General features: G+C 38.8%; 2 protein-coding genes and 1 non-coding gene across 12 annotated transcripts in view; 2 read left to right on the top strand and 1 right to left on the bottom strand.

Moving 5' to 3' along the window:
- Positions 1 to 9918, top strand: part of E2f5 (E2F transcription factor 5) — a 15577-nt gene extending 5659 nt beyond the window's left edge. Inside the window, exons 2-8 of one of the 6 annotated variants that reach the window (NM_001398639.1) lie at positions 3038 to 3147; positions 3764 to 3925; positions 4532 to 4575; positions 6141 to 6205; positions 7075 to 7342; positions 8715 to 8759; positions 9215 to 9918. In NM_001398639.1, the coding sequence (NP_001385568.1) occupies positions 3038 to 3147; positions 3764 to 3925; positions 4532 to 4575; positions 6141 to 6205; positions 7075 to 7342; positions 8715 to 8759; positions 9215 to 9324 (804 nt within the window). In that variant the 3' untranslated portion in view covers positions 9325 to 9918. The other 5 variants (XM_063281169.1, XR_010063578.1, XM_063281166.1 and 2 more) reach the window with 5 other exon arrangements.
- Trnap-agg (transfer RNA proline (anticodon AGG)) lies at positions 7760 to 7834 on the top strand. The gene has a single exon. It is a non-coding gene; the product is annotated as a tRNA-Pro (tRNA).
- Positions 9898 to 25886, bottom strand: Rbis (ribosomal biogenesis factor). 5 transcript variants are annotated; one of them, NM_001109179.1, is made up of 4 exons: positions 15873 to 15926; positions 14277 to 14393; positions 10554 to 10670; positions 9898 to 10021 (listed from the first exon to the last, which is right to left on the bottom strand). In NM_001109179.1, the coding sequence occupies exons 2-4, from the start codon at positions 14388 to 14390 to the stop codon at positions 9959 to 9961; spliced, it is 294 nt and encodes a 97-aa protein (NP_001102649.1). In that variant the 5' UTR covers positions 14391 to 14393; positions 15873 to 15926; the 3' UTR covers positions 9898 to 9958. The 5 variants fall into 5 exon arrangements, with proteins under 5 accessions (NP_001102649.1, XP_006232176.1, XP_038958785.1 ...); XM_006232114.5 differs by lacking the exon at positions 15873 to 15926 and adding an exon at positions 25746 to 25886 and having other exon boundaries at positions 9902 to 10021; XM_039102857.2 differs by lacking the exon at positions 15873 to 15926 and adding an exon at positions 20068 to 20081 and having other exon boundaries at positions 9902 to 10021.

Raw genomic sequence — 25886 nt, 5'->3', positions numbered from 1 at the left:
AGTTTGAAATTAGGCAATAGTTAAACTAAGGAAATGGGTGAATATAAAATGCCACATGCCACGTCTGAAGTGTTAAAAGTTTTTATTCTTATTAAAATATGTTCTGGCCGGCCTTGGTGTGTCACTTGAGAGCCTGTTGCCTTAATACTTGGAGATTTATTTTTTTCTTTTTTGTCTGTGTTTGTGTGAGTGTCTGTGCCTGTGGAGGTCATCAGAGGGCATTGTGAATTGTTCCACATGGTTGCTAGGAATTGAACGTAGGTCCTTTAGAAGAGCAGCAAACACTTTTTAACTGCCAAGCCATTATTTCAGCCCTCCTCATCGTTTTTGGTAAAATTTCTTTGATTTTATACAGCATTGCTGTTGGAATACTTTGATTTTGAATTCTGGCTCTTATCTTAATGTAAATTTCTGAATTTCAATCATGTATTGAATGCATATTTGTTATCTATTGTGACCCAGAAGAGAGTAAAGAACTTGCTTTGCAGGTAGAGACTGTGAAATATAGGAAGTTGTTTTAACTCATTTTTATGTGACTGACACCCCTTTAAATGGAACATTGTGGCACTTAAATCCTACCATATTGGTCCTTGTTTATTGTTTATTTCACCTGCCTACCTGGTAACAGCTTTCAAAGTTTGAATATTATTCTGTCTCTAGACATTATTTGCCTCCCATTTGTGAGATGTAATCTTATAAAGCAACTAATATTTAAAGGAGAAATAGTTTTCTTCCAAAGGATTCTCTTAGGGTTTGTGTATTTTTTACTATAAACTGAGTTGTGTGATAGATGCAACCTTTGTGACTTTCTTATAGTTTTTTTGGCCATCAAGTATAGAAAATGTAATCTTTTTAAAATAAACCTGATGCTCTTTTTACTAGCCACAGTATAAAAAGTTGGGATGAGGTTGGTGATTCCGATCCCTGCCCGCCTCCTTGGTACACCAGAGCAGTTTGAGGGCTGGATAAAAATGCAGTGAAGGCACATGTAGTAATTTGAATGAGAATGACCCCTATAGGCTTAAATATTTGAACACTTGGACCTCAGTTGGTGGCACTGTTTGGGAAGCCTAAGGGGAGTGGCCTTGCTTGCTGCCACTAAGTGCTTGCTACTCAGGAAGTGTATTACTGCTGGCAGTATGAAAGGAATTCCTTCTGCCACTCTTGTTTGTGCTTTTTACTTTAAGCTTGTATTTGAAGATTTGAGTCCTCAGCTTTCTGCTCTGGCCAGTGTTACTGTCTGCTGCCAGGCCTCCTCCCTGCCATGATGTTCTCTTATATCCCTTTGGAACCCATAAACCAGAATAAACTCTTCCTTAACTTGGTTTGGTCATGGTGTTCTATCACAGCATCAGAAAAATAACTAATAGATTAAGGCCCCCTTCAAATTCATGACAGTTTTATTTTTATTTTTTTAATTATATACACACACACACACACACACATACTGTCACTTCTTCAGACACACCAGAAGAGGGCATCTGATCCCATTACAGATGGTTGTGAGCCACCATGTGGTTGCTGCGAATTGAACTCAGGACCTCTAGAAGAGCAGTCGGTGCTCTTAACCTCTCAGCCTTTTCTTAGAGCACCGACTCTTAAGTTTAACATGGGCGGTAATACTGTCTAGTACTCCTTCTGCACTGTCCACTATTTTATGTCACTATTTCACTTTCTCCTCTCCTCCCGTCCCTCTAGCCCAAAGCTGATAAGAAAATCAGACATAGTAGAAATGAAATGTCTGTTCTATTTCGTCTACTAATAACTGTATTAGCCCAGTGAATGCTGTGCAAGTTGCTAAGGTTCATAACAATCTCCTTAGTTACTGTCCTTCTTCCCTTTTGTGTTATTAACTCTGTTTGTCAGATTAGCCATATCAGCATACAAGTTGAAATAGCACCTAACTTAAAAGAGTGAAGAAACAACTTCTTAGAGACCAGACAACTCCTGTGGTTATGGCCCTCTCTGTTCCTTGTTGTAGCAGGACACTGGAAAGACAATGTCTATACTATCTTTCTAGTTGTTCTTACACTTTCTCCAGGAGATCCCCCTCCCCTGACAAGATAGGTGTGTTCAAGGGAATCGCTTGTCTCTGAGACTTGCCTTACTGCAGTGCATGCATGTTCATCCTTACATCCGTTGGTTCCACTCTTCCTGCATGCATGACCATTGTGTCAGTGTCAGGGTACTCTTCATTTTTCACACTTTGTTCCCATGTTAGGTGGATCTTGTGGATTCCACCTGCTCCTCAGATGTCTGTCACCTGAAGACAATCCAAATGATGTCTAGCTTGTGTCTCCCTTATAACTCTGGCCTCTCTTCCATGACCTATGTTCCTGTGTCCAGTGATCTCCTTTTGGATGTTAACAGTCTCTAAGGTTAAGTTCCTGACTTCCATCGCTTCAATATTTTGTTACTCTGACCCTTTCTAAACTTCGAGGGAAAAAACTACCAAGTTTTCTGAAAGCATTGTTAGAACCACCACTATGTTACAGATTTTTATTTCTTACTAATTTAATGCTGGTGGGATGGAATTATTCATGCATGTTTTGCTATGAGCTTATAAAAGAAATTCTTATTAAATAAATAGGTTCATAATTTGTATATATAATTCTGAATCCCCTTGTTCCTTAATTGCTAAAAGGCCCAGATATAAAGAATAAGGCTGTCTTTTGGTGAGATTCTTCTGAAGAATGAAACAGAAAGTGACAAAGACTGAAAACTAGTAGTTATTCCTCATCTTAGTACATAAATTGACAAGGAATTACTACTATTCTCTCTTATTTTTATGGGCCTCATGTTATGACCTTAATTTTTTTTTTCTTCCCTTCAACATCTGCAAGTGTTTAGACAGAGTAATTTTTCTGGTATTGGCAGAGTCTGGGAAGTGCTTCAGGTATATCTAGCTATTGTTCTAAAGACATTGAGTGGGTCAGATTTGGGATTAGACTCATGCTGTGACCTTGACAGTTAACACTTTCATTTTAAAATATAGACATGTTAACTATGTTTTCTTTGTTCTCTTTTTCCTAAACAGGCTGCAGATACTTTGGCTGTGAGGCAAAAGCGAAGAATTTATGATATCACCAACGTCTTAGAAGGAATTGATCTAATTGAAAAAAAATCAAAGAACAGTATCCAGTGGAAGTAAGTCACAAACCTTACTCAAACACTGTACCTGACAAAAATCAAACTTGAAACTTCCTTTTCCCGAATGCTCAATTTTAGTCCTGTAATAACACCAAACCTGTCTTCCCCAGGACAGTTCTCTGACCCTATCCATTATGTGTTGGATGTTTCCTTACCCTCTCCACAGTTTTATGTATTAGCTATGATATGTTTGCTTGCTTATGACAAATACTTTGTTTTTAAAAGTACTTCCTTTGGCCTTAGTTTTTTTTTTTTTTTTTTTTCCTTTGTTAAAATTCTACCCAAATACCAGAAGTTAACTTTACCAGCATCTCAGTGTACACTAGGAGAGTTTTAAATTTAACTATTAGCGTTGACAAGATTTATTTATTAATGTGCATAGGTATTTTACCTGCACATATGTCGGTGTGATGGTGCCAGATTTTCTGATGGATAGTTGTGAGCTGGCATGTGGGTGCTGGAAGTGGAACCTGTGTCCTCTGGAAGAGCAGGCAGTGCTCAGAAGAGTATAAACTCATTTTGATTAACCTATGGGTCAATTTTATTACTACAAAAAGTAAATGATATTAAATGGGTGTCTGATCCTGTGGATATTTATTCTAATGCTTTTAAGGGGTGTAGGTGCTGGCTGTAATACTAAAGAAGTTATAGATAGATTAAGATGTCTTAAAGCTGAAATTGAAGATCTAGAATTGAAGGAAAGAGAACTTGACCAGCAGAAGTTGTGGCTACAGCAAAGCATCAAAAACGTGATGGAAGACTCCATTAATAACAGATATCCTTCTCCATAAGTTACATATATACGCTGTTTTAGTCTCGTCAGTTATCTGTGTATGCAGTTAAGTTTTACAAATGAACTTAGCATTTATAGTTTTCTAATAACTTAGACTAGTATTTTAACATACGGTCATTTTTAAGTTGTGTGTATTAACATTTTTCTGTTGTAGTGAGGGGAGAAAGATACATACTTTCAGTGTACTAACAGTTACCCAAGAAAGTTGAGCCTGCATGGCTCTCCTCCACCAGTGTTGATGCTCTTTCCCATCCATTCGGTGTACACACACACACACACACACACACACACACACACACACACACACACTCACATTCTCTCTCTCTCTCTCTCTCTCTCTCTCTGTGTGCGCGCGCGCGCGCGCGCGTGTGTGTGTGTGTGTGTGTGTGTGTGTGTGTGTGTGTGTGAAAGAAACCATTTTCTATCATAACCCAGAAGGCCTCAGAAGTCATGAACCAGAATTGCTATTTAAAGAGTTGTATTCTATTTGCTTGACCATGTTGCAGCACTTTTCATTCATCAGATTTCACTTTGGCATTTAGGTATAGTAAGTAGTGATGTGCTGTTCCTTAACTCTTATGACAGTACATTTTCTTATGTAACTCACGAAGACATCTGCAGTTGCTTTAATGGTAAGTACTATGAGCCTGTTTTTATATCATTTTATTCTTATTTATTTTGGTTATTAGAGACAGGGTTTTTCTGTGTAGACCAGGCTGGCCTCTAATTCAGAGATTTGCTTCCTAGGATTAAAGGCATGGCCACCACCACCTGCTATATTCTTTGAACAACCTGTAGATAATTCCCCACTCAGCCTGTTGGTATTTTCAGGAGTTGGGGATGTTTTTGCCTTTCTCTGCAGAGGTGCGCTGATAGGTTGCTTCTGTTTCTCTTTTTATGGCTTTTATTTCATGTGTGGGAGGGTAGGGCAGCCAATGGAAGAGGAATTTAAATCAATAGGATTTAGCACAGCCTTTGAAGGTCACAGTCAATAACAAGACTTAAGCTGGATCCAGGGAATGTGAAACGTTAAGTATTGTCATGAAACCCAGTGAGCAAAGTTAGGTGAATCTACTTTATAATCCTAGTCCTAATCCTGCTCCAGCTTCTGTGTTCCACATTTACTGCTTGAGGTGGCCATGCCACATATTAACTAAAGTGAAGGACACTACATCCAAAATTGTGAAATAAAACTCTATGCTTCTTTATATTATGCATATTTCCTAAAAGGATAGCATGTGTACTGCCCACCCAGAGTAATCAGTTGGCCAAGTTATCATTTCAAATGCAAGCTGAATTTCAATGTAAAGATTGTTAGAAATACAAAAAGGCTTGTTCTATTTTACCAGCACAGTTTTTATGCATTTTAATGAAGTTTGGGGAAAGCTTTACTAATTTGAGATTGCATAAAAACTCTGTAATATGTGACTTCAAAATAAGTTCACTTAAGTGTAACCACTTACTCTATCATACCTAGTCTCTAATGTCCTCTTTTATAAATGGTTTAACTGCTTTAAGAAACAGTATTTATATGAGACAAAAAGAGTGCATAGTCTCAGAATGTACAGGACACCAAGTAAAAGAAAGGATCTAAAAATTTCAGGGAGAATAGCAGCTAATTCTGAGAATGAGTCTTTATGAGCTGATATGTCTTCATTTAATGTGCAGAGTGCAGCAGGCTATTGTTACGGCCTTTGTTTTATTAAGTCTGATGTCATCGAGCCTAGGTTTCTGGTTGGTTTTTTAAGACAGGGTCTCAGGTTGGCCTCAAACTCTGTGTAGCCAAGGATGACTTTCTGGTCCCTCCTGGTCCTTCCCCTTTGCACTGGAATTACAGGCATGACCCCTGACTTATCTGGTGTTAGGGACAGAACCCAACCCAAGGCTTTTTCAGTAGGCTGACACTACCAAATGAGCTACACCTCAAACCTGTATTTATCTTTCTGTTTCTTTAGATAAATTCTCAAGTAGCCCATGGTGGCCTAGAACTCATCCTTTAGCAAAGGTTAACCTGGGATTCGTAATTCTCTTGCCTTCAACCCCCCTGCCCCCACCAAGTGCTAAAATTAAAAACATGTACCACCTAACTTGGTAACCTGGGACTAAATCTACACTTCTGATTTCAGATCTTCCATCCTTCCATCTCTTCTGATCTACAGCATTCTTACAGTTGTTAAGTATTTATTTATCTTGCCAGGTGATACACTGTTGGCCATTCAGGCACCCTCTGGTACACAGCTGGAAGTACCTATTCCAGAAATGGTATGTAGCATAGCTGTTATACAAGTGAAAAGAAAAAACTACTGTCTAAAGAGAGACAAATGTATTTTTTGAGCAAAATAAGAACTATTAGAGTATGAACATTTTTGAGTTATTGCTATTAAGATATATATCTAAAAACACTGATATCTGAATATGAACATCAATACTTTGGTAAAACTCTCTAAATCTGTACTTCCCTTCTCCCCTAATCTTGAAGTATTTAGGAATTTACATTATTATTTGTTAAAGCCTCAAGAAGCAAATTACCTTTTTGAAAAAAAAATTTTTTTATCTATGTAGGAAATCAAGTCAGTTGTCTTTTGCTTGATGGGTGGAAAGGTTTTGGTTTGTGAAATTTGTAAATTCAACAAGATGTTGAGATAACCAGTCAGAGATTGGAGTTTGTGCATGTGGAGAAGTTATAGAACATTACGAGCACCACCAGGTAATATCACAGACAGTGAAATGGATAGCAGTGTACCCTTGTAGTAATCATCCCAGCATGTGAGAGACTGAGGTTTGAAGCCAACCTGGACAAAACAGTAAAAGACTATCAAGTAAAGATGAAAGCGGGGAGCAGGAAACAAATAGAAGGGGAAGGGGGAAAGGGTGGGACAGGTTAATTGTTTAGAATTCTCCAACTACTCTTTTGATAATCACCATTTGAGCAAAGTTTACCATTTAGGCACAAGTGGCTTACAGACCTTAGGATCCTATTCTACTTGGTCATTTTTTTCATGTGTTGCAACCAAATGACTTTGTTGTGTGAATTTAGGTGTTAGATCCTAATGACATTGCTTGGTGATTGAGTCTTTCAAGTTAGCTAGCTGTGATTAATACTTATTTGTTTATACCCAATAACTTCAAAGGGACAGAATGGACAAAAGAAATACCAGATAAATCTGAAGAGTCACTCAGGACCAATCCATGTGCTACTTATAAATAAAGAGTCCAACTCATCTAAGCCGGTGGTTTTTCCTGTCCCCCCACCTGATGACCTCACACAACCTTCCTCCCAGTCCTCAACTTCAGTGACTCCACCGAAATCCACCATGGCTGCTCAAAACCTGCCCGAGCAGCATGTTTCTGAAAGAAGCCAGAATTTCCAGCAGACACCAGCTACAGAAATATCTTCAGGTTGGTAGAAAGCCTTTGGTGTAAATATTTCACATGAAAACATGAATATTATATGAAACAGCTCAAAAAGCTATTCTGAATTTGTCGGTTCTTATATCTGAGGCAAAATAATCTTACTCCATGTTTTAATTTAGTATCATCTATAGTCTATATGCCTGTCACTAAAATAGATATAAGATTTTAAGGCATATTCTTTCTATATTGCTAGACATATACATGTATGTATATATACATTACAGAAATTCAGTTACAGTGTTTAGATTGTATAGAACTTTTGTTTCTCAGCAAATACAAATGTCACTGCAGATGTAAAAAGCTGTATTATAACTTGAATTGGTTAGTAATGGGATATACCTCATTGCTTCCACTTCAAGATTTCAAATCAATAATAATGAAGCTAGAAAGATTTTACTTGGGGTTGGGGATTTGGCTCAGTGGTAGAGCGCTTGCCTAGGAAGCACAAGGTCCTGGGTTCGATCCCCAGCCCCGAAAAAAAAAAAGAAGAAAAAAAAAAAAAGATTTTACTTTGGTACGGGTCCGTTTTTAAGTTTTGTGCTGCCTATGTATGTTTTGTGTCTTTCTATACATATTTCTATAGTATAGTTGAAGAGCTGCAGAAGAGAAAGTGTAGTCTTTAAGAAAGTACTAAATAATTTTAATTGGAATATATAAGGCCAACAAACTGTATATACTTTAGCTTAAACTTAGTTGGTACTTTGGCTTCCACAGAAAATTAAGAGAATTGAGTATTTTCTGTGTGTCATTTAATATAAGAAAGGTCTTGGGGCCACATTAGACATTTTGAGTATCAGATGAAAATGCTAGCTAATAAAGCCGTTAAGATTTGTCACGGGAAAGTAGAAGTTAGAGTTGTACAGTGATGAGCATGGGAGTAGGGGACTTGGAAACTGTACTTTTGGAAATCAGAAGGTAGCCTTTCAGAAGCTTCAGAGACAGAAAATTAGATATTTGCAAGCAGAGCAGTTGAGAGAACAGTTACGACTAGAATAGTGTGCTACCAAGGCGGGATAGGAAAAAGAAATAATAAGCAGATATGAGAAATACTCTTGAGGCAAACTAAGTTTTGATGTATAAGATAGAGATAAAATGAGCAGGAGAAATGAAGTGTTGTTGAGTGATAGGATTATATCACACTTGTGACACAGACTAGGTTTTAGAACAATGGGGAGGCTTTGCGTCTCTATGTTCAGTTTGGAAGTTTAAAGTTAATGCCAAGAAAGTAGTTAGGTAATCATGTGATTTGTCTTTCCGTAGTGTTCTAGTACTTTTACTTTTATTCCACCCATTAAACTAATAATGTGACTATCACATTGAAATTTAATTGCCCCTATTACATTTCTGTTTCCAACAGGATCTATTAGTGGAGACATCATTGATGAACTGATGTCTTCTGACGGTAAGAAATTGACAATTTTACTATTGGATATATATCACTACGAGAGTTTAAATGCCACGTGACTCAACATTATAGTAAAGTGGAGAATCTTTTAAAATTTTTATTTACTTGCATTTTAAGAGAAAACTCATAAGGAATACTTACCACTTTTATTGAAAACTATTCACCCAGGAACAGGAGTAATCGAATGTGTCACAATTAGCAGTTTTGTATGTACTCTCACCATAGACAATTTCATGCTGCCCACCTGAATCACTGAACTATGCCTAAAATTAGCCAGGGTGCTTTTTGAAATCTATAAAATAATTATTATAAATTAACTATCTGTAGCATACTGTTTAATAATTTCTCTAGGCTTTTGTACAAATTTTTGAACTAAGCTGTGAGAAATTGTTAATCATCATAATTCATATGTAGAAACTAACTCTAATAATGAAACTCTTTTTCCTTTGCAGTGTTTCCTCTCTTACGGCTGTCTCCTACCCCAGCAGATGACTACAACTTTAATTTAGATGATAATGAAGGAGTTTGTGATCTGTTTGATGTTCAGATACTAAATTATTAGATTCCACGGAAACTTGGGACTGTTATCTACCTCTAACTGTAACATTTTAGAATTCTTAATAACCTAAGTATTTAAAATTATGAATGTAACACCTTTTTAGTTCACTGACTCTAAAGTGTTTTCCTAACATTTTACTTTTACTTCACAAAACTTGAAAGGGCTCTGACTGCTTCAGGGGGGGATAATTAACTGTCCACCAGCATGCCCCTCCAGTGATTACACTCAGTTTCATTCAGTGCTGAATTCTGTAGCTTCTTCTTAGAGGACAGTTACAGCAGGCTTCAGTTCATCATAACAAAACATTGTCCAAAAGATCACTTACTTGTCTTATGTTTTTACTGCCGCAAAGCTGTTTCTATGTATCCTTCAAACAGACATTCACTGCCATATATAAAGTGAAGGATATCACTGTTGAGTGAACAGATTTTGTGAAGTGCCTTCTGTTTTAGCACTTTAAGTCTATCAGTTTGTTGATTCTGACATTCCACTTTCCTAGAGTATAGGAAAGATCTGTTTATGTAGTTTGTTTTTAAAATGTGCCAATGCCTGTACATTAACAAGATTTAAAGAAATAAAGTTGTATGAAACATTGAATTTATTGGTCTTTGGGGAAATGTGATACACTGTCACTGTATTACAACTGAGCCATTAGTCGTGTCGCTTCATCAACGTTAGCTGGTTCTTTTTCGTGGTGCTTCTGAAGAATCAAAAGGAAGGAAGGAAGTAAAAAACAAAACACCCAAGTAGCAGATCAAATCTCCCTGAATACAAACTGTTACCTAGTTTAATACCTCTAGTTTACTTGTTTACATTTGGAAATACAATATATTCCATATTTAGACTTAATGTTTGAATATGACTTGAATGTACCACATAGAACAAAATGCTAAGTAAAAATTACTATACTGGAATTCGAGTAGAATCATTGTATATAGTGTAAACATTAGAATGAAGCAATTGTTTTTCATTGTATCAAGAGTAAACATCAGAATAAATAGATGTTTTCTTAGACTGAGACCTTGAAGAAAGTTTTGTGGCAAACTTTTCTGTGGCTGTTGGAGATTCAGTCTACAGAGGCTATATATCTCCTTGCTTCCAAAGCAAGGCCATAATTCATCCTCTAATGACCCTCTTTGATTGTAGCATGTGACCCAGCAAAAGGACAACTTATACTTCAATAGTAATAGTCTTCAATGCATCAGTCAGGAAAGCAACTAATTTCTACTTACCAGCTCTTTCTGCACAGACTTAAGAGAAAGGCTTTTTGAAAAGTTTGCAAGTTCTTTCTGTATATTTACAAAAGCTCTGTTCATTCTGTTGACTTTTTCATGATTCATAATGTTTATCTGTTAAAAAAAATCAACCATAGTCTCATAACTATGAAAGATATAAGGTTCTCATCTTTTTATCTTGTTAAGCATAAAAAAGTTAAGTACTGGACTACCTAGATGACTTAGTAAGTAAAGGCATTTGCTGTGCAAGCTAGGCCACCTGAGTTTGATCCTCTCAACTAAGATACACCCTTCTCCTACGCATGTCATGCATGTGGCACAGACAGACGGACACACAAAGGTTTTTTTAATTTATTATATATATATAAGTACACTGTAGCCATCTTCAGACACACCAGAAGAGGGCATCAGATCTCATTACAGATGGTTGTGAGCCACCATGTGGTTGCTGGGAACTGAACTCAGGACCTCTGGAAGAGCAGACAGTGCTCTTAACCACAGAGCCATCTCCAGCCCACAAAAATGTTTTTTGAAAAACCATAAATTCTTTAATAAACTGATAATTCACACTAAAACTACAGTTGAAAGTTTGGATTTTTAATAACCATGTAGATTTACCTCATACTTAAGATTTTAAATATATAAATAGATTAAAATATATGATCTGGGATTAGAAAGATGGTCCAGGGGAACCAAGTTCAGTTTTCAGTAACCACATTGTTGTGGCTCATAAATTGTGGCTCATAACTATCTCTAACTCATCTCTACCGGATCTGATACCCTCTTCTGGATCTGCAGGCCCACACAGAAGTGACATGTGACACACATTAAGGAAAGACTAATTTTTTTTAATGTGACCAGTCCTGGCTATGGTGGTTAACTCTCATAAGGAACTTGGATCAAATGCTTTTAATCCCTTCAAACACTAAACTCTTAAGCCCTCTTCTGAACCACATTCTCTAGATGGGTGCCCCAGTAGCCCTCTTGAATCTAAGCATGGAGAAGAAATAGTGCATTAAACACTGCTACCACTTTCTCCTTAAAAGCCTTTGGTTCCTTTTGTATCACCATCCTCATGAGATAACCAATACTCCTCCCTGACTACTGTCACCCAGAAACACACTTATTTGCTGCTTTGTGAAAATTTCAAACATTGATTCTGACCACTATATATCACTGCTTAGTGAGTTCACAAAGCTATTCTAATGGATTGTTCATCTCAAGGTCCTGAGCTGTGGGGCCTTTTTTACATTCGACTCTACCCTCTGTTCCTATGAGACCTTTAACTTTCAGTTTACTTGTTCTAGTCACAATAGGCATTCACTCAAAAACTTTCCAATCCTCACAGTTTACCTTCTTTCTTCACTCGCATGGATTTAATCACTTCATTATAGTCATTTCTTTTATCTCTTGACATTTTCTTGGTAACCTGACTAAAAACAGTTGAACTATTCTGAGTTCAGATATTAAGCTAACTAAAGTCAAAACTGGCTGACTGGCTTCACTAAATTCATTATCACAAATTTTAATCTATCATTTACATCAAGTCTAAAAAAGCTACTTTCTAAAATATGAACTCTAGGCTACCTACTTAGACCCTTCCTCTGATCCTATCAGCTTATGTAAAAGTTCTAGTATATCATCGTTCAACAAAGTAATCTTCCTTAAAAAGACTACATTCTTTCCTCACTTGGAGTGATGAATGTTCTTAGTAGAAGATGCTATTCCCAGGATTCCCCAGCTCTGTTGAATTAACTCATCTTCACTCTACAAAGACAACCCTGTGGAAAACTCCAGACTTACCATTCCATCCAGTTTTTACTTCCTCTATAGTTAAGTTACAAATCTCCTTTAATAACTATATCCCAGTTCTTTAGAGAAACAAAAATCTAGCTTTTTTGGTTTTACAGGTTTTTGGGAGTTGGGGGAGGGATAGTGTTTAAGATAGGTTTTCTCTGTGTTAAACAGCCCTGGCTGATCTGAAACTCACTTTGCAGAACAAGCTGGCCTTAAACTCACAGAGATGTGCCTGTTTTTGCCTCCCGAGTACTGAGATTAAAGGTGTGTGCCATCACTGCCTGACTAAAAGTGAGTTTTTAATGGACTGTTGTTAGAACTATTACATCCTAGAAAGCTGATTATTTAAACTAAGAAACATTGTAAAAGTATGATCTACTTAATAATGAAAAATTTTCTCATATATTTTGAAGTATAAAGACTTATAAGTTTTATGTTTATGTCCACCATGTACATAAAGGGTGCCACAGAGGCCAGACAAGGGTATCAGATCCCTAAAACTGGAGTTATAGTCAATTGTAAACCATAGTCCTCTACAAAAGGCAATAAATGTCCTTAATGCTAGGCCATCTCTCAAGCATGTATTTTGAAGAATTAAAAAAAAATGTATTTCAACCAAATTCATTTTACAGGCTTTTAAATTCCAATCTACTAGCTACCAAGCTGCTGGCTTACATTGTAGATCTTTACTATTCAGAGTGAACTAGTAAGAACTGTCCTCCTTTCTGTCTTAATAGTGATGTCTATAGTCTCATACACCTTAGTAGGCAATGTGTAGGACCTCATATATGTGCAGTTGTGGGACGAGGTGGTTTTACCCTCCCTCCTAAATTTGTAATTTTTTATTTATTTATTTATCTATTTTTGGTGTTTCTACTAGAAATTTTTTTTTCATCTTTATTACATTGGGTATTTATTTACATATCGATTGTTATTCCCTTTCCCCGTTTCCGGGTCAATATCCCCCCTAACCCCCCCTCTCCTTCTATATGGGTGTTCCCCTCCCCATCCTCCACCCATTACCGCCCTCCCCCCAACAGTCACGTTCACTGGGGGTTCAGTCTTAGCAGGACCAAGGGCTTCCCCTTCCACTGGTGCTCTTACTAGGCTATTCATTGCTACCTATGAGGTTGGAGCCCAGGGTCAGTCCATGTATAGTCTTTGGGTAATGGCTTAGTCCCTGGAAGCTCTGGTTGCTTGGCATTGTTGTTCATATGGGGTCTCAAGCCCCTTCAAGCTCTTTCAGTCCTTTCTCTGATTCCTTCAACGGGATCCTGTTCTCAGTTCAGTGGTTTGCTGCTGGCATTCGCCTATGTATTTGCTGTATTCTGGCTGTATCTCTTGGGAGAGATCTACATCCAGTTCCTGTCAGCCTGCACTTCTTTGCTTCATCCATCTTGTCTAATTGGGTGGCTGTATATGTATGGGCCACTTGTGGGGCAGGCTCTGAATGGGCGTTCCTTCTGCCTCTGTTCTAAACTCTGCCTCCCTATTCCCTCCCAAGGGTATTCTTCTTCCCCTTTTAAAGAAGGAGTAAAGCATCTGCATTTTGGTCATCCTTCTTTCATGTGTTCTGTGTATCTAGGGTAATTCCAGCATTTGGGCTAATATCCACTTATCAATGAATGCATACCATGTGTGTTTTTCTGTGATTGGGTTACCTCACTCAGGATGATATTTTCCAGTTCTATCCATTTGCCTATGAATTTCATAAAGTCATTGTTTTTGATAGCTGAATAATATTCCATTGTGTAGATATACCACACTAAATTTGTATTTTAAAAAGGAGGCTATTTACCTTAATATTTTTAAAAAGTCTTGCCTAGTAAGAAAGGCTACGAACTTCTGGGTTAAGTAACAAAATGCCATTGCTAGTTTACATTTTGCTTGTAAACAATCACATCAGAATGCTTAAATACTCACCTTCTTAAGATTAGTAGTAACTGGTTTTGCCTTGTTTTTAGCCTTCAAAGGTTTGTGGCTGGCTATATGAAATACATTCCTGGACTTCTGCCCTTTTAGTTTGTTCTTGGCCATTGTCTAGAAAAAGAAAGGGGTTCAGTTAAACTGCTTATATTTTGAACCACAAGTCAATTTAAAATTTTAAAGTCCATCTTAGTTCTGATTATTTTAAAAGTTGTTACAAACATCCTGTCTTTCACTCCTAGACATTTTGCCAGGTTTTCAGATATGAGGCACACATATCTCAAACGTTCCTGCATCCCTAGCACCAGGTCTGAGACTCCTAGTCCTTGATTGAACTTGATATCGATCACACACACACAAGCAAGCTTTTGTGTTAAAGACCATTATCCCCATCTTACAAATTTAAAAAGCGATGCAAAAATTTAAAGCCATACAAGTTAGACTAGAGGTCATTATGTTATATTGCCTCTCTCATGAACAAAAAACTGCTAATTTTCTGCTTTTGTGATTAGATCTTAAACAAAATCATGCCAGGCAACTTAAGTCCATTATCTTCACTTCCAGTGTATGGTTTTGGCTGCTTTTCTGCTGCAACTCTGGCCCACAAACTGTTTATTTAGCTTTCTCTTTACTAAAAGATTCCCTAGTTTTTGCACATGTCAACTACACACAGTGGCAACTTTTATTAAGTATGAAATTGTAAAGAAATTAAAAACATCAATGGTTGTCATAACGTACACAGGGCAATATGCCTTGGTCTATTATGTCCTTGGTACTCTTGACTCTGGCCTGAAATCTGCCATATCTTCCCTTCCCATTTTGCTCAGACTATATCTTGGCTGCACACACAAGGAATATGCATATACAATGACTATACAATGCCATGCATGACAGGTAACCTAGCATGTTTTATGATTTAATTAAACTATGCATATACAATATGCATATATATCCCCATATATACAATATATATATACATTTTATATATTTTATGTATATAGAAACAACTCACTTTTGAGCTCTAACAGTAATTATATTTTTCTGCTTAGAAATAAACAGTAGAAAAATACATTACAGGAGTAAAAAGAAATAACTAAAAAGCCATTCAACCTATGTTATCTAACACCTCCCCCCACCCCCGTCTACCCTGTCATCCAGTATTCACTAATTATTTACTAAGCCTGAAGTAATAAAGAATGGGTGTGTAAGTACACACAACCAGATTTTACATGCAGAAAGATTATCAACATGACGCGTACAAAGTTAATAATGTTACAGACTCGAATGACGAGCGACGCTAGTAAATGGAAACACAGAAAGGTTCCAGAAAATCAACAGCCTAACTGAAGCCAGGTTCAGGGAAAACAGTCTGCTACTTTAAAATTCTGATGAAGGCACACCCTGCCAAGGGGTGGCCGCAAGGTTTCGGGCCTGGGCACCCAGGTAGTTCCATCGCCCACGAGAAGTCGATAGAGAACTAAAAGTTGGGAGAACAGAGCCTTCGGAGCAGTCGCAGCCAGTAGTCCCACCACTCTCTGCCTGGGCCCCAAACATTTCACCATAGCGCTCCGAAAAACCCCATTAGCTGCTCACCAAAGTTCACGAGACTGCACGTTCACAGTGATGCCATCCACAAGCTCAAGACACAGGAAGTTCCGGGAAGAGGAGCCAATCAAGTGAGCTCTTTCCAGCCGTAATCCCACCTACCGCAGGGCCCCCGGAGCTGGGTCACGCCCCCAGTTCTTTCAGCCCCGCCCTTCACAATAGGTCCTCAGAGCGGAGCCCCGCCTTTTCGCCTTGGCCCCGCCCACTCTGAAGGAGCCGTCCTCAAAGGGGAGGAGGAATCAACTCAGCGGAGATTCGCTTACTAGCGCCCCCTCGATGTTTTCCACAGGTTTAAGCTGGTACTTGGGAAGAAGCCTCCCACATGTTCCACCCACCGCCTCGCTTGCATCTAGCGCCTTTGACCAAGTGGTCGTCGTTTGACCCACGAAAGGCGAGAAAGACTCTCGCCAAAGCCTTCTCACCAGAGAAGTCTGACCTTCCGGCCTCAGATGCTTGGTGTCACCTGTCCAAGCCGCGGGTCCTGCGGTGTCCAGGAGGTGGCGCTACGACCGCGGGCGGCGTTCATACACTAAAGAAAAAGTTCACATCCTTTTCACCTTATTCCAAGAAACTTTCCTACAGCACATCAGATGTACATAAATCATTCATAATAGAGTGTGTTTGTGTTTGCATACATATGCAAAATAAAGAACGTTTGAGACAATTCGGACGAAGCCCCCTTCACCTTTGCAACTCTGCACATTTCCGTTAGGGTGTTTCAGAAAAATCTATAAACATTTTCCAAGAGGTTATTCAGGTAGCTGTTTCCACATGTTTCTACTTATTTCGTAGACATCACAGGGAAACAAGTTTTAAATAAATGAAGTGTTCTCATTTATATGTAATCTTGTATCTTAGAAGCATTCTTCCTGCTGTTTGCTCCATACCAAAGTAATGCAATCATACTACCCACTTCTGCAAGCAAGGTCCCACTGAGGCCAGGGCTTAAGCCACTTCCAGCAGTCCACCACAACTGGCATCTTCTCAAGTCCTGCTTCCACTAAATCAGTCCTTCATCTCCTTATAGAAAGGTCAACTTTTAAAATGAATCATATACTTGTCACAGAATAAATTCTGGAAGGAAATGTAATTTCTTGTTAACACACATTTTGTTTTCTTTTGAAAGGTCCACTCCAGTTGAAGGGGTTTGCAACCTCATAGGAAGAACATCATCAACCAACCAGATCCCCCAGAGTTTCCAAGGCACTAAACCACTAACCAAAGAGTACACATGGAGAGACCCATATCTCCAGCCACATATGTAGCAGAGAACGGTATTGTCTGGCATCAATAAAATAGAAGCCTTTGGTCCTGTGAAGGTTAGTTCCCCAGTGTAGGGGAATGCCAGGGTGTTGAGGTGGGAGTGGGTGGGTGGGAGTAGCAACATCTTCATAAAAACAGGGGGAGTTGGGAGGGGGAAAGGGGATAACTTTTGAAATGTGAATACATAAAATATCCAATAAAAATTTTAAAAAAGAAAGGTCCACTCCTTTTCCCTCCCCAGGGGTGTTGTTCTTTGCTTTGGTTTTCAAGACTGAGTATCTCTGTGTAGTCCTGGCTGTCCTCCAGCTATCTCTGTATACCAAGCTGGCCTTCAACTCACAGAGATCCACCTATCTCTGCCTTCCTATTGCTGGGGGGAAGTTCTAAAACATAGTAATAATAAATACCTATGAATCTCATGTCATATGCCCTTGGATTAGATCCCCTTACCCCAAGCAAGGCAAAAAATGAACGTACAAGTCTACCTTGTAAGGGTGTCAAAGTGATGCCACAAGTAACCAAACCTATAGAAAAACATTAAATTATTTGCAAAACCAGAGGTACAAATACTGATGCAAATGAGAGGGCCATAATTACATTCCTTAAATGTGAAGTTATTGACATGTTTGTAGAAAACAAAGCAATTGCATATGAAAAGTATGCCATTATACTCTTAAAATCTGTAGACTGTAACTTTTACTTTAAAATGGTGACATAAGGCTACATATACCAAGGACAAAACACAGTTGTACAGGTAAAAAGAGAGGCATTATACAAGGCAAGGAGACATCAGTTTCTGGGTTCACTTCTATCAGCTAATAAGGCAAACTAGAAAAAAGTTAATTTCCCCCTGCCTCCTATGTAGATGGCTGTTGCCCACTTCAGACATTATTTGCTCAGCACCCTTTCTGGGTAACCACTTTTATCCCATTAAATGGTTTTTGTCAGACCTAGAAGGACTTTAATTAAGTCCTTCTCTAGGGACTTTCCAACTGGAGCTAATGGGGATGCTGCTGCTGCTTGGGCTTAGTAGTATCTCAAAAGAATAAGTGAAACTAGGGCTTCAAGCCACCATCTCATACACCAACTGGGAAGAACACAAAGAGAAAACAACTGACTTTTGAAATATGGCCTGGCAGTATGACTGGTTTAAATATTGTAACCAGAAAATTCCAATATCTTTTGATTCCTTTGGTTCAGTGATAGCTGGAAGAACAATCCTCAATTATTAGAGATAAAAGATCAGGCATTCGTTGAACATTTTTTTAACCAGAATAGGATGTTATTATGATAAAGATAAGGAGCAAGTTAACTCAAATGCCATTTTTTCCCTGCGAACTAGATGATCTATTAAGTCTAGGAAAAAATGTTTGGTGAGTTTTTAAAGTCTTTAAAAACATTTGCAAAGATCGTATTACCGCTATCTATTGTTAACCTAGGCTGGATCAAACTTTCAGGCTTACTTACTTGTCCTCCCCAGTTGCTAGGACATATTACCTCACCTGGCTATCCTGAAATTTTTCTAGCAGCCTTGAAGGTGGCTAAAATTATACATGCCATACATATCTATTTTAGCTGTTTGTCTCATTGCTTCAACAAAATACCTGACAAATGTAGCTCAAGGAAGGAGTAGTTTTGGCTTGCAGTTCAGTGTGGTGGGAAGTAATCACAGCAGAGCCTGAAAGTATCCACAGTCAGGAAGCAGAGGGAAGACTGCAGCCACTCAGTCCCTTTCCTCTTTTTATACAACCTGAGTCCAGGCCAGGGAATGGAATTTTCTGTATTCACGGTGGGCCTTCACTCTCAAATAACCAGATCTAAAGCAGCCTTCACAGGCACGCCCAGAGGTTCATTTTCATGGTGACTCTAAATCTTATCAAGTCGGCAAGACGGACCATCACATCTTTCAAAAACCTTAGTTCTCCTGCTGAGACTTCCAATGGCTTCCTTCATGTAGGTCCATTCTGAAGCAACGATCTTAAAAGCGTCTCAAGGGTTAAACAAAGATAGTAAGGCAAAAGAGACAACACACATTAAAACCACCGGTCACCAAAGTCATAGCTGTTAAGGAGCAAAACCAACCTTGTATTGATGATACTCTGAAATCAGCCCATTAATCTATTTAGCCTCATTCTCCTGATTGGTTTTATTCTTCTAAAATAGTCTGAACACTCTTAGGGTTTCCATTGCTGTGAACAGACACCATGGCCAAGGCAAATCTTACAAAGGACAACATTTAATCGGGACTATCTTACATTATCATCATGGCAAGAAGCATGACAGCAGGCATGGTGCTTAGAGGAGCTAAGAGTTCATCTTCATCATCGAAAGGAAGCCAGGAGCAGACTGTCTCTTCTGAACTAGATGGAGCTTCAAACCCCACCCCCATGGTAATACACTTTCTCCAACAAGGCCACACCGACTCCAAAAAGGCCGTACCTCCTAATAGTGCTATTCCCTGGGCAAGAATATATAAACTACCACACCCAAGCTCTGTGAAACCTAAAATGAATGTAAAACACATTTATTCTCTTCAAGAGGTCACCGTAATCTAGATTATAAGTGCACAAGAATAATGATTCTTAGTAATGTCTGCAAATACTATAATAAATACACAAAAGTATGCCACTTATGAAAGAAATAATTCTAAAGTCTAGAAACGTATTTGTTGGGGCTCAGGAGTTGCTCCAAACTATATGAACACTGATCTCAATCAGACAGGGATAGTTTATTGAGCATTCATCCCAGGAATGATCGATTAGAGCTGCAGATCAGAATTGAGAACTGACTGTGTCCCCTAGCCAGAATATTACAGAACTTTCAAGCATAAAATCCACAAACATCTGTGCCAAGTTATTCCACTAATCAGAATTTAGAGATAGGGGACTTCCTTAGGAAAACATATTTGTTATATACTTACCTTCTTCCCATTGGTTAGATTATTCAACGGTGGTGGAATGACTTGCCTTGCCTAGTAGTCAGGTCTTAACTTGCCAACCAGGATACCAGTTACTCATGTCTTGTTCTGACAAGTACAATGTCAATTTCCACAGAGATCTCAGGAACTTAAAACTTTTGACCCATATGCAAAATGGAAGTTTTATTCCAAATGCCTTCTTATATTGGCGTTCCCCTCTTATGCTGGGGTCTATCCCAGGGGTAGCTTATAAAGTCAGAAGCCATAAAAGCTCATACATATGTGCAGAAAGTGCTGATGGAAGGTTGCTTTAGGTCCAGCCTTATCGTGGATAACTAAACAAGGTAGTTCTAAGTGACCTCTGCTATCAATGGTTTACAACACCAAATCAAAGAACATAACAGAATATGTAATCAACTTGGGCATAAGAAAGTTTCTTGGTAACAGTAGTAACAGCATATGAGGAAGTTTCCTTGTAACAGTAATAACATCATAAAATGGCTGGGTGGACATGTAACAGTAACCAGGCCTGAGATTATCTTTTAAAAAAAAATCTACAAACTACAGCAAGAAGACTAGGTCTAAACCAGTGTTCACTTTATTTTAAAGATTTATTTTATGTATATGAGTACATTGCAGCTGTCATCAGACACGCCAGAAGAGGACATCAGATCCCATTATAGATAGTTATGGGCTACCATGTGCTTGTTGGAATTGAACTTAGGACCTCTGGAAGAGCAGTTAAGTGTTCTTAACCACTGAGCCGTCTCTCCAGCCCCAGTGTTCACTTTTATACAGCCCACACACCAAAAATAATTTTGCATTTTGAAAAGAAGAATGAATGTGAGAACAACATACTCTAATGAGTGTTCTATTAAATGTATGTGTTGGTAGCTAGTTTTTATTGACACACAAACAAGCTGTTGTACTATTGTCTGCTTTCATTGCCCAATGACAGTGCTCGGTGAGGAATTTCAGCGGGACCACAGAGCATAGAGAGCCTAAACTATCTTCTGCCTGACCCTTTACCAACTTTAAAGCTAAATCTTCTGTCCACTACAATGGTAGAGGATGAACAGCCAAGAAAAATTGGTGGAATTATTTGGAATTTGCACTTAAAGCTATAGACAATCTCAAAGAAGTAAAAGAATGTTTCAACACAAAATTTCACAAATTCGATCACCTTGCCATTGATGATTAAGGATGATGCTCATGTTCTTGCCTAAAAATAAGAGATCTCAGATCCATTGAAGACAATTTTTTAGAGAGTGATGTAAAACTGGGAAAGACGACAACTTCCCTGGAAACTGAAAAAAAAATGGCAAGGTGTTGCTAAGGACCTTGTGAGAAAGTTTAAGGTCTCCTGCCACTCACTGCTCTTGCCTTAGGGGCAGTAGCCTACAATGTCTACACTAGTTATGTCACAGAGGGGTGTATCCTCCTGTCTTCAACTGGATTAGAAGATGCTGAGTTAGTACCATCCTTCTATTGTCTACACTCCTTTGCGACTAAAAACATTGTTCTCTATCAATTTGTATATTCGTTGTCTTGTTTATGTCAGTATGGGATTGTGGGTTCCTGTCTTAACCATCTTATGATTAGAATTTTTTATAGTAACTATTTTAATATTCATATAGTAACTACTTTAATGCTCCATTCAGGTCTTTAAGCAGGCATTCAGCTAACTGTCATGTGCCCTCACCTGCATTGTTTGACAACCGCTTTCTTTCTAGTGTAACAATATATTGTAGACTCATCTGGCATCTGTGCTTTCCCAACCCTAAAACCAATCAAAAAATCATCAGATCTTACTATAAAAACCTATATTCAACAAAATTTGAAAATCTTCAGGAAATGGACAATTTCCTAGACAGATACGAGGTATCGAAGTTAAATCAGGAACAGATAAACCAGTTAAACAATCCCATAACTCCTAAGGAAATAGAAGCAGTCATTAAAGGTCTCCCAACCAAAAAGAGCCCAGGTCCAGACGGGTTTAGTGCAGAATTCTATCAAACCTTCATAGAAGACCTCAGACCAATATTATCCAAACTATTCCACAAAATTGAAACAGATGGAGCCCTACCGAATTCCTTCTACGAAGCCACAATTACTCTTATACCTAAACCACACAAAGACACAACAAAGAAAGAGAACTTCAGACCAATTTCCCTTATGAATATCGACGCAAAAATACTCAATAAAATTCTGGCAAACCGAATTCAAGAGCACATCAAAACAATCATCCACCATGATCAAGTAGGCTTCATCCCAGGCATGCAGGGATGGTTTAATATACGGAAAACCATCAACGTGATCCATTATATAAACAAACTGAAAGAACAGAACCACATGATCATTTCATTAGATGCTGAGAAAGCATTTGACAAAATTCAACACCCCTTCATGATAAAAGTCCTGGAAAGAATAGGAATTCAAGGCCCATACCTAAACATAGTAAAAGCCATATACAGCAAACCAGTTGCTAACATTAAACTAAATGGAGAGAAACTTGAAGCAATCCCACTACAATCAGGGACTAGACAAGGCTGCCCACTCTCTCCCTACTTATTCAATATAGTTCTTGAAGTTCTAGCCAGAGCAATCAGACAACAAAAGGAGATCAAAGGGATACAGATCGGAAAAGAAGAGGTCAAAATATCACTATTTGCAGATGACATGATAGTATATTTAAGTGATCCCAAAAGTTCCACCAGAGAACTACTAAAGCTGATAAACAACTTCAGCAAAGTGGCTGGGTATAAAATTAACTCAAATAAATCAGTTGCCTTCCTCTATACAAAAGAGAAACAAGCCGAGAAAGAAATTAGGGAAACGACACCCTTCATAATAGACCCAAATAATATAAAGTACCTCGGTGTGACTTTAACCAAGCAAGTAAAAGATCTGTACAATAAGAACTTCAAGACACTGAGGAAAGAAATTGAAGAAGACCTCAGAAGATGGAAAGATCTCCCATGCTCATGGATTGGCAGGATTAATATGGTAAAAATGGCCATTTTACCAAAAGCAATCTACAGATTCAATGCAATCCCCATCAAAATACCAATCCAATTCTTCAAAGAGTTAGACAGAACAATTTGCAAATTCATCTGGAATAACAAAAAACCCAGGATAGCTAAAGCTATCCTCAACAATAAAAGGACTTCAGGGGGAATCACTATCCCTGAAGTCAAGCAGTATTACAGAGCAATAGTGATAAAAACTGCATGGTATTGGTACAGAGACAGACAGATAGACCAATGGAATAGAATTGAAGACCCAGAAATGAACCCACACACCTATGGTCACTTGATTTTTGACAAAGGAGCCAAAACCATCCAATGGAAAAAAGATAGCATTTTCAGCAAATGGTGCTGGTTCAACTGGAGGGCAACATGTAGAAGAATGCAGATCGATCCATGCTTATCACCCTGTACAAAGCTTAAGTCCAAGTGGATCAAGGACCTCCACATCAAACCAGACACACTCAAACTAATAGAAGAAAAACTAGGGAAGCATCTGGAACACATGGGCACTGGAAAAAATTTCCTGAACAAAACACCAATGGCTTATGCTCTAAGATCAAGAATCGACAAATGGGATCTCATAAAACTGCAAAGCTTCTGTAAGGCAAAGGACACTGTGGTTAGGACAAAACGGCAACCAACAGATTGGGAAAAGATCTTTACCAATCCTACAACAGATAGAGGCCTTATTTCCAAAATATACAAAGAACTCAAGAAGTTAGACCGCAGGGAAACAAATAACCCTATTAAAAAATGGGGTTCAGAGCTAAACAAAGAATTCACAGCTGAGGAATGCCGAATGGCTGAGAAACACCTAAAGAAATGTTCAACATCTTTAGTCATAAGGGAAATGCAAATCAAAACAACCCTGAGATTTCACCTCACACCAGTGCGATTGGCTAAGATCAAAAACTCAGGTGACAGCAGATGCTGGCGAGGATGTGGAGAAAGAGGAACACTCCTCCATTGTTGGTGGGATTGCAGACTGGTAAAACCATTCTGGAAATCAGTCTGGAGGTTCCTCAGAAAATTGGACATTGAACTGCCTGAGGATCCAGCTATACCTCTCTTGGGCATATACCCAAAAGATGCCTCAACATATAAAAGAGACACGTGCTCCACTATGTTCATCGCAGCCTTTTTTATAATAGCCAGAAAATGGAAAGAACCCAGATGCCCTTCAACAGAGGAATGGATACAGAAAATGTGGTACATCTACACAATGGAATATTACTCAGCTATCAAAAACAACGAGTTTATGAAATTCGTAGGCAAATGGTTGGAACTGGAAAATATCATCCTGAGTGAGCTAACCCAATCACAGAAAGACATACATGGTATGCACTCATTGATAAGTGGCTATTAGCCCAAATGCTTGAATTACCCTAGATCCCTAGAACAAACGAAACTCAAGACGGATGATCAAAATGTGAATGCTTCACTCCTTCTTTAAATGAGGAAAAAGAATACCCTTGGCAGGGAAGGGAGAGGCAAAGATTAAAACAGAGACTGAAGGAACACCCATTCAGAGCCTGCCCCACATGTGGCCCATACATATACAGCCACCCAATTAGACAAGATGGATGAAGCAAAGAAGTGCAGACCGACAGGAGCCGGATGTAGATCGCTCCTGAGAGACACAGCCAGAATACAGCAAATATAGAAGCGAATGCCAGCAGCAAACCACTGAACTGAGAATAGGTCCCCTATTGAAGGAATCAGAGAAAGAACTGGAAGAGCTTGAAGGGGCTCGAGACCCCAAAAGTACAACAATGCCAAGCAACCAGAGCTTCCAGGGACTAAGCCACTACCTAAAGACTATACATGGACTGACCCTGGACTCTGACCCCATAGGTAGCAATGAATATCCTAGTAAGAGCACCAGTGGAAGGGGAAGCCCTGGGTCCTGCTAAGACTGAACCCCCAGTGAACTAGTCTATGGGGGGAGGGCGGCAATGGGGGGAGGGTTGGGAGGGGAACACCCATAAGGAAGGGGAGGGGGGAGGGGGATGTTTGCCCGGAAACCGGGAAAGGGAGTAACACTCGAAATGTATATAAGAAATACTCAAGTTAATAAAAAAAAAAGAATTTTTTATAGTAACTATTTTAATATTCATATAGTAACTACTTTAATGCTCCATTCAGGTCTTTAAGCAGGCATTCAGCTAACTGTCATGTGCCCTCACCTGCATTGTTTGACAACCGCTTTCTTTCTAGTGTAACAATATATTGTAGACTCATCTGGCATCTGTGCTTTCCCAACCCTAAAACCAATCAGGTGTCTGTGAAGCCCTGGCTTCCTTTAGCTAAGAATATGTAGAAACCAAGACTTGGGGCGTGATGCTTTATGTCTCAGTGGACAGAGCTGGCCAATATATGCCTTGTGTGCATATCACTTGTCTGTTACACTTTTCTACAAACACAACTCAGCAACTGTCTGTGCTACTATATGTTCAAAGCACCAGTCATGCTAACCCCTACAGTTCAGTTGGATGCTGTAAAGTTTTAGCTTTCTAACCTATTATTAATTCTACCCGATACTTCCGTCTTCCTCTGGTAAGGAGCTTGGTTTCCATTATCGTGCATTTAGCTTATTGTCCTTAACTGTCACCATTTAGTTCCTTTAGGTACTCCAGGCAGGTACCTCCTCACCTGTATTAGGCTCCTAACAGCCTCCTGGGCTTCTGTCACCAATGAAGATGATTTCCACACCTCGCTCAGACTAACTTGTCCTGGACTGTTGCCATCTTTTTCTCTTCTTAATCTAAGGGTTGTTAGGAGGTAAGTAAAATA

Source organism: Rattus norvegicus, chromosome 2 (assembly GCF_036323735.1).
Source record: "Rattus norvegicus strain BN/NHsdMcwi chromosome 2, GRCr8, whole genome shotgun sequence".
NCBI classification, from domain to species: domain Eukaryota; kingdom Metazoa; phylum Chordata; class Mammalia; order Rodentia; family Muridae; genus Rattus; species Rattus norvegicus.
This window is presented reverse-complemented; position numbering and strand designations above follow the sequence as displayed.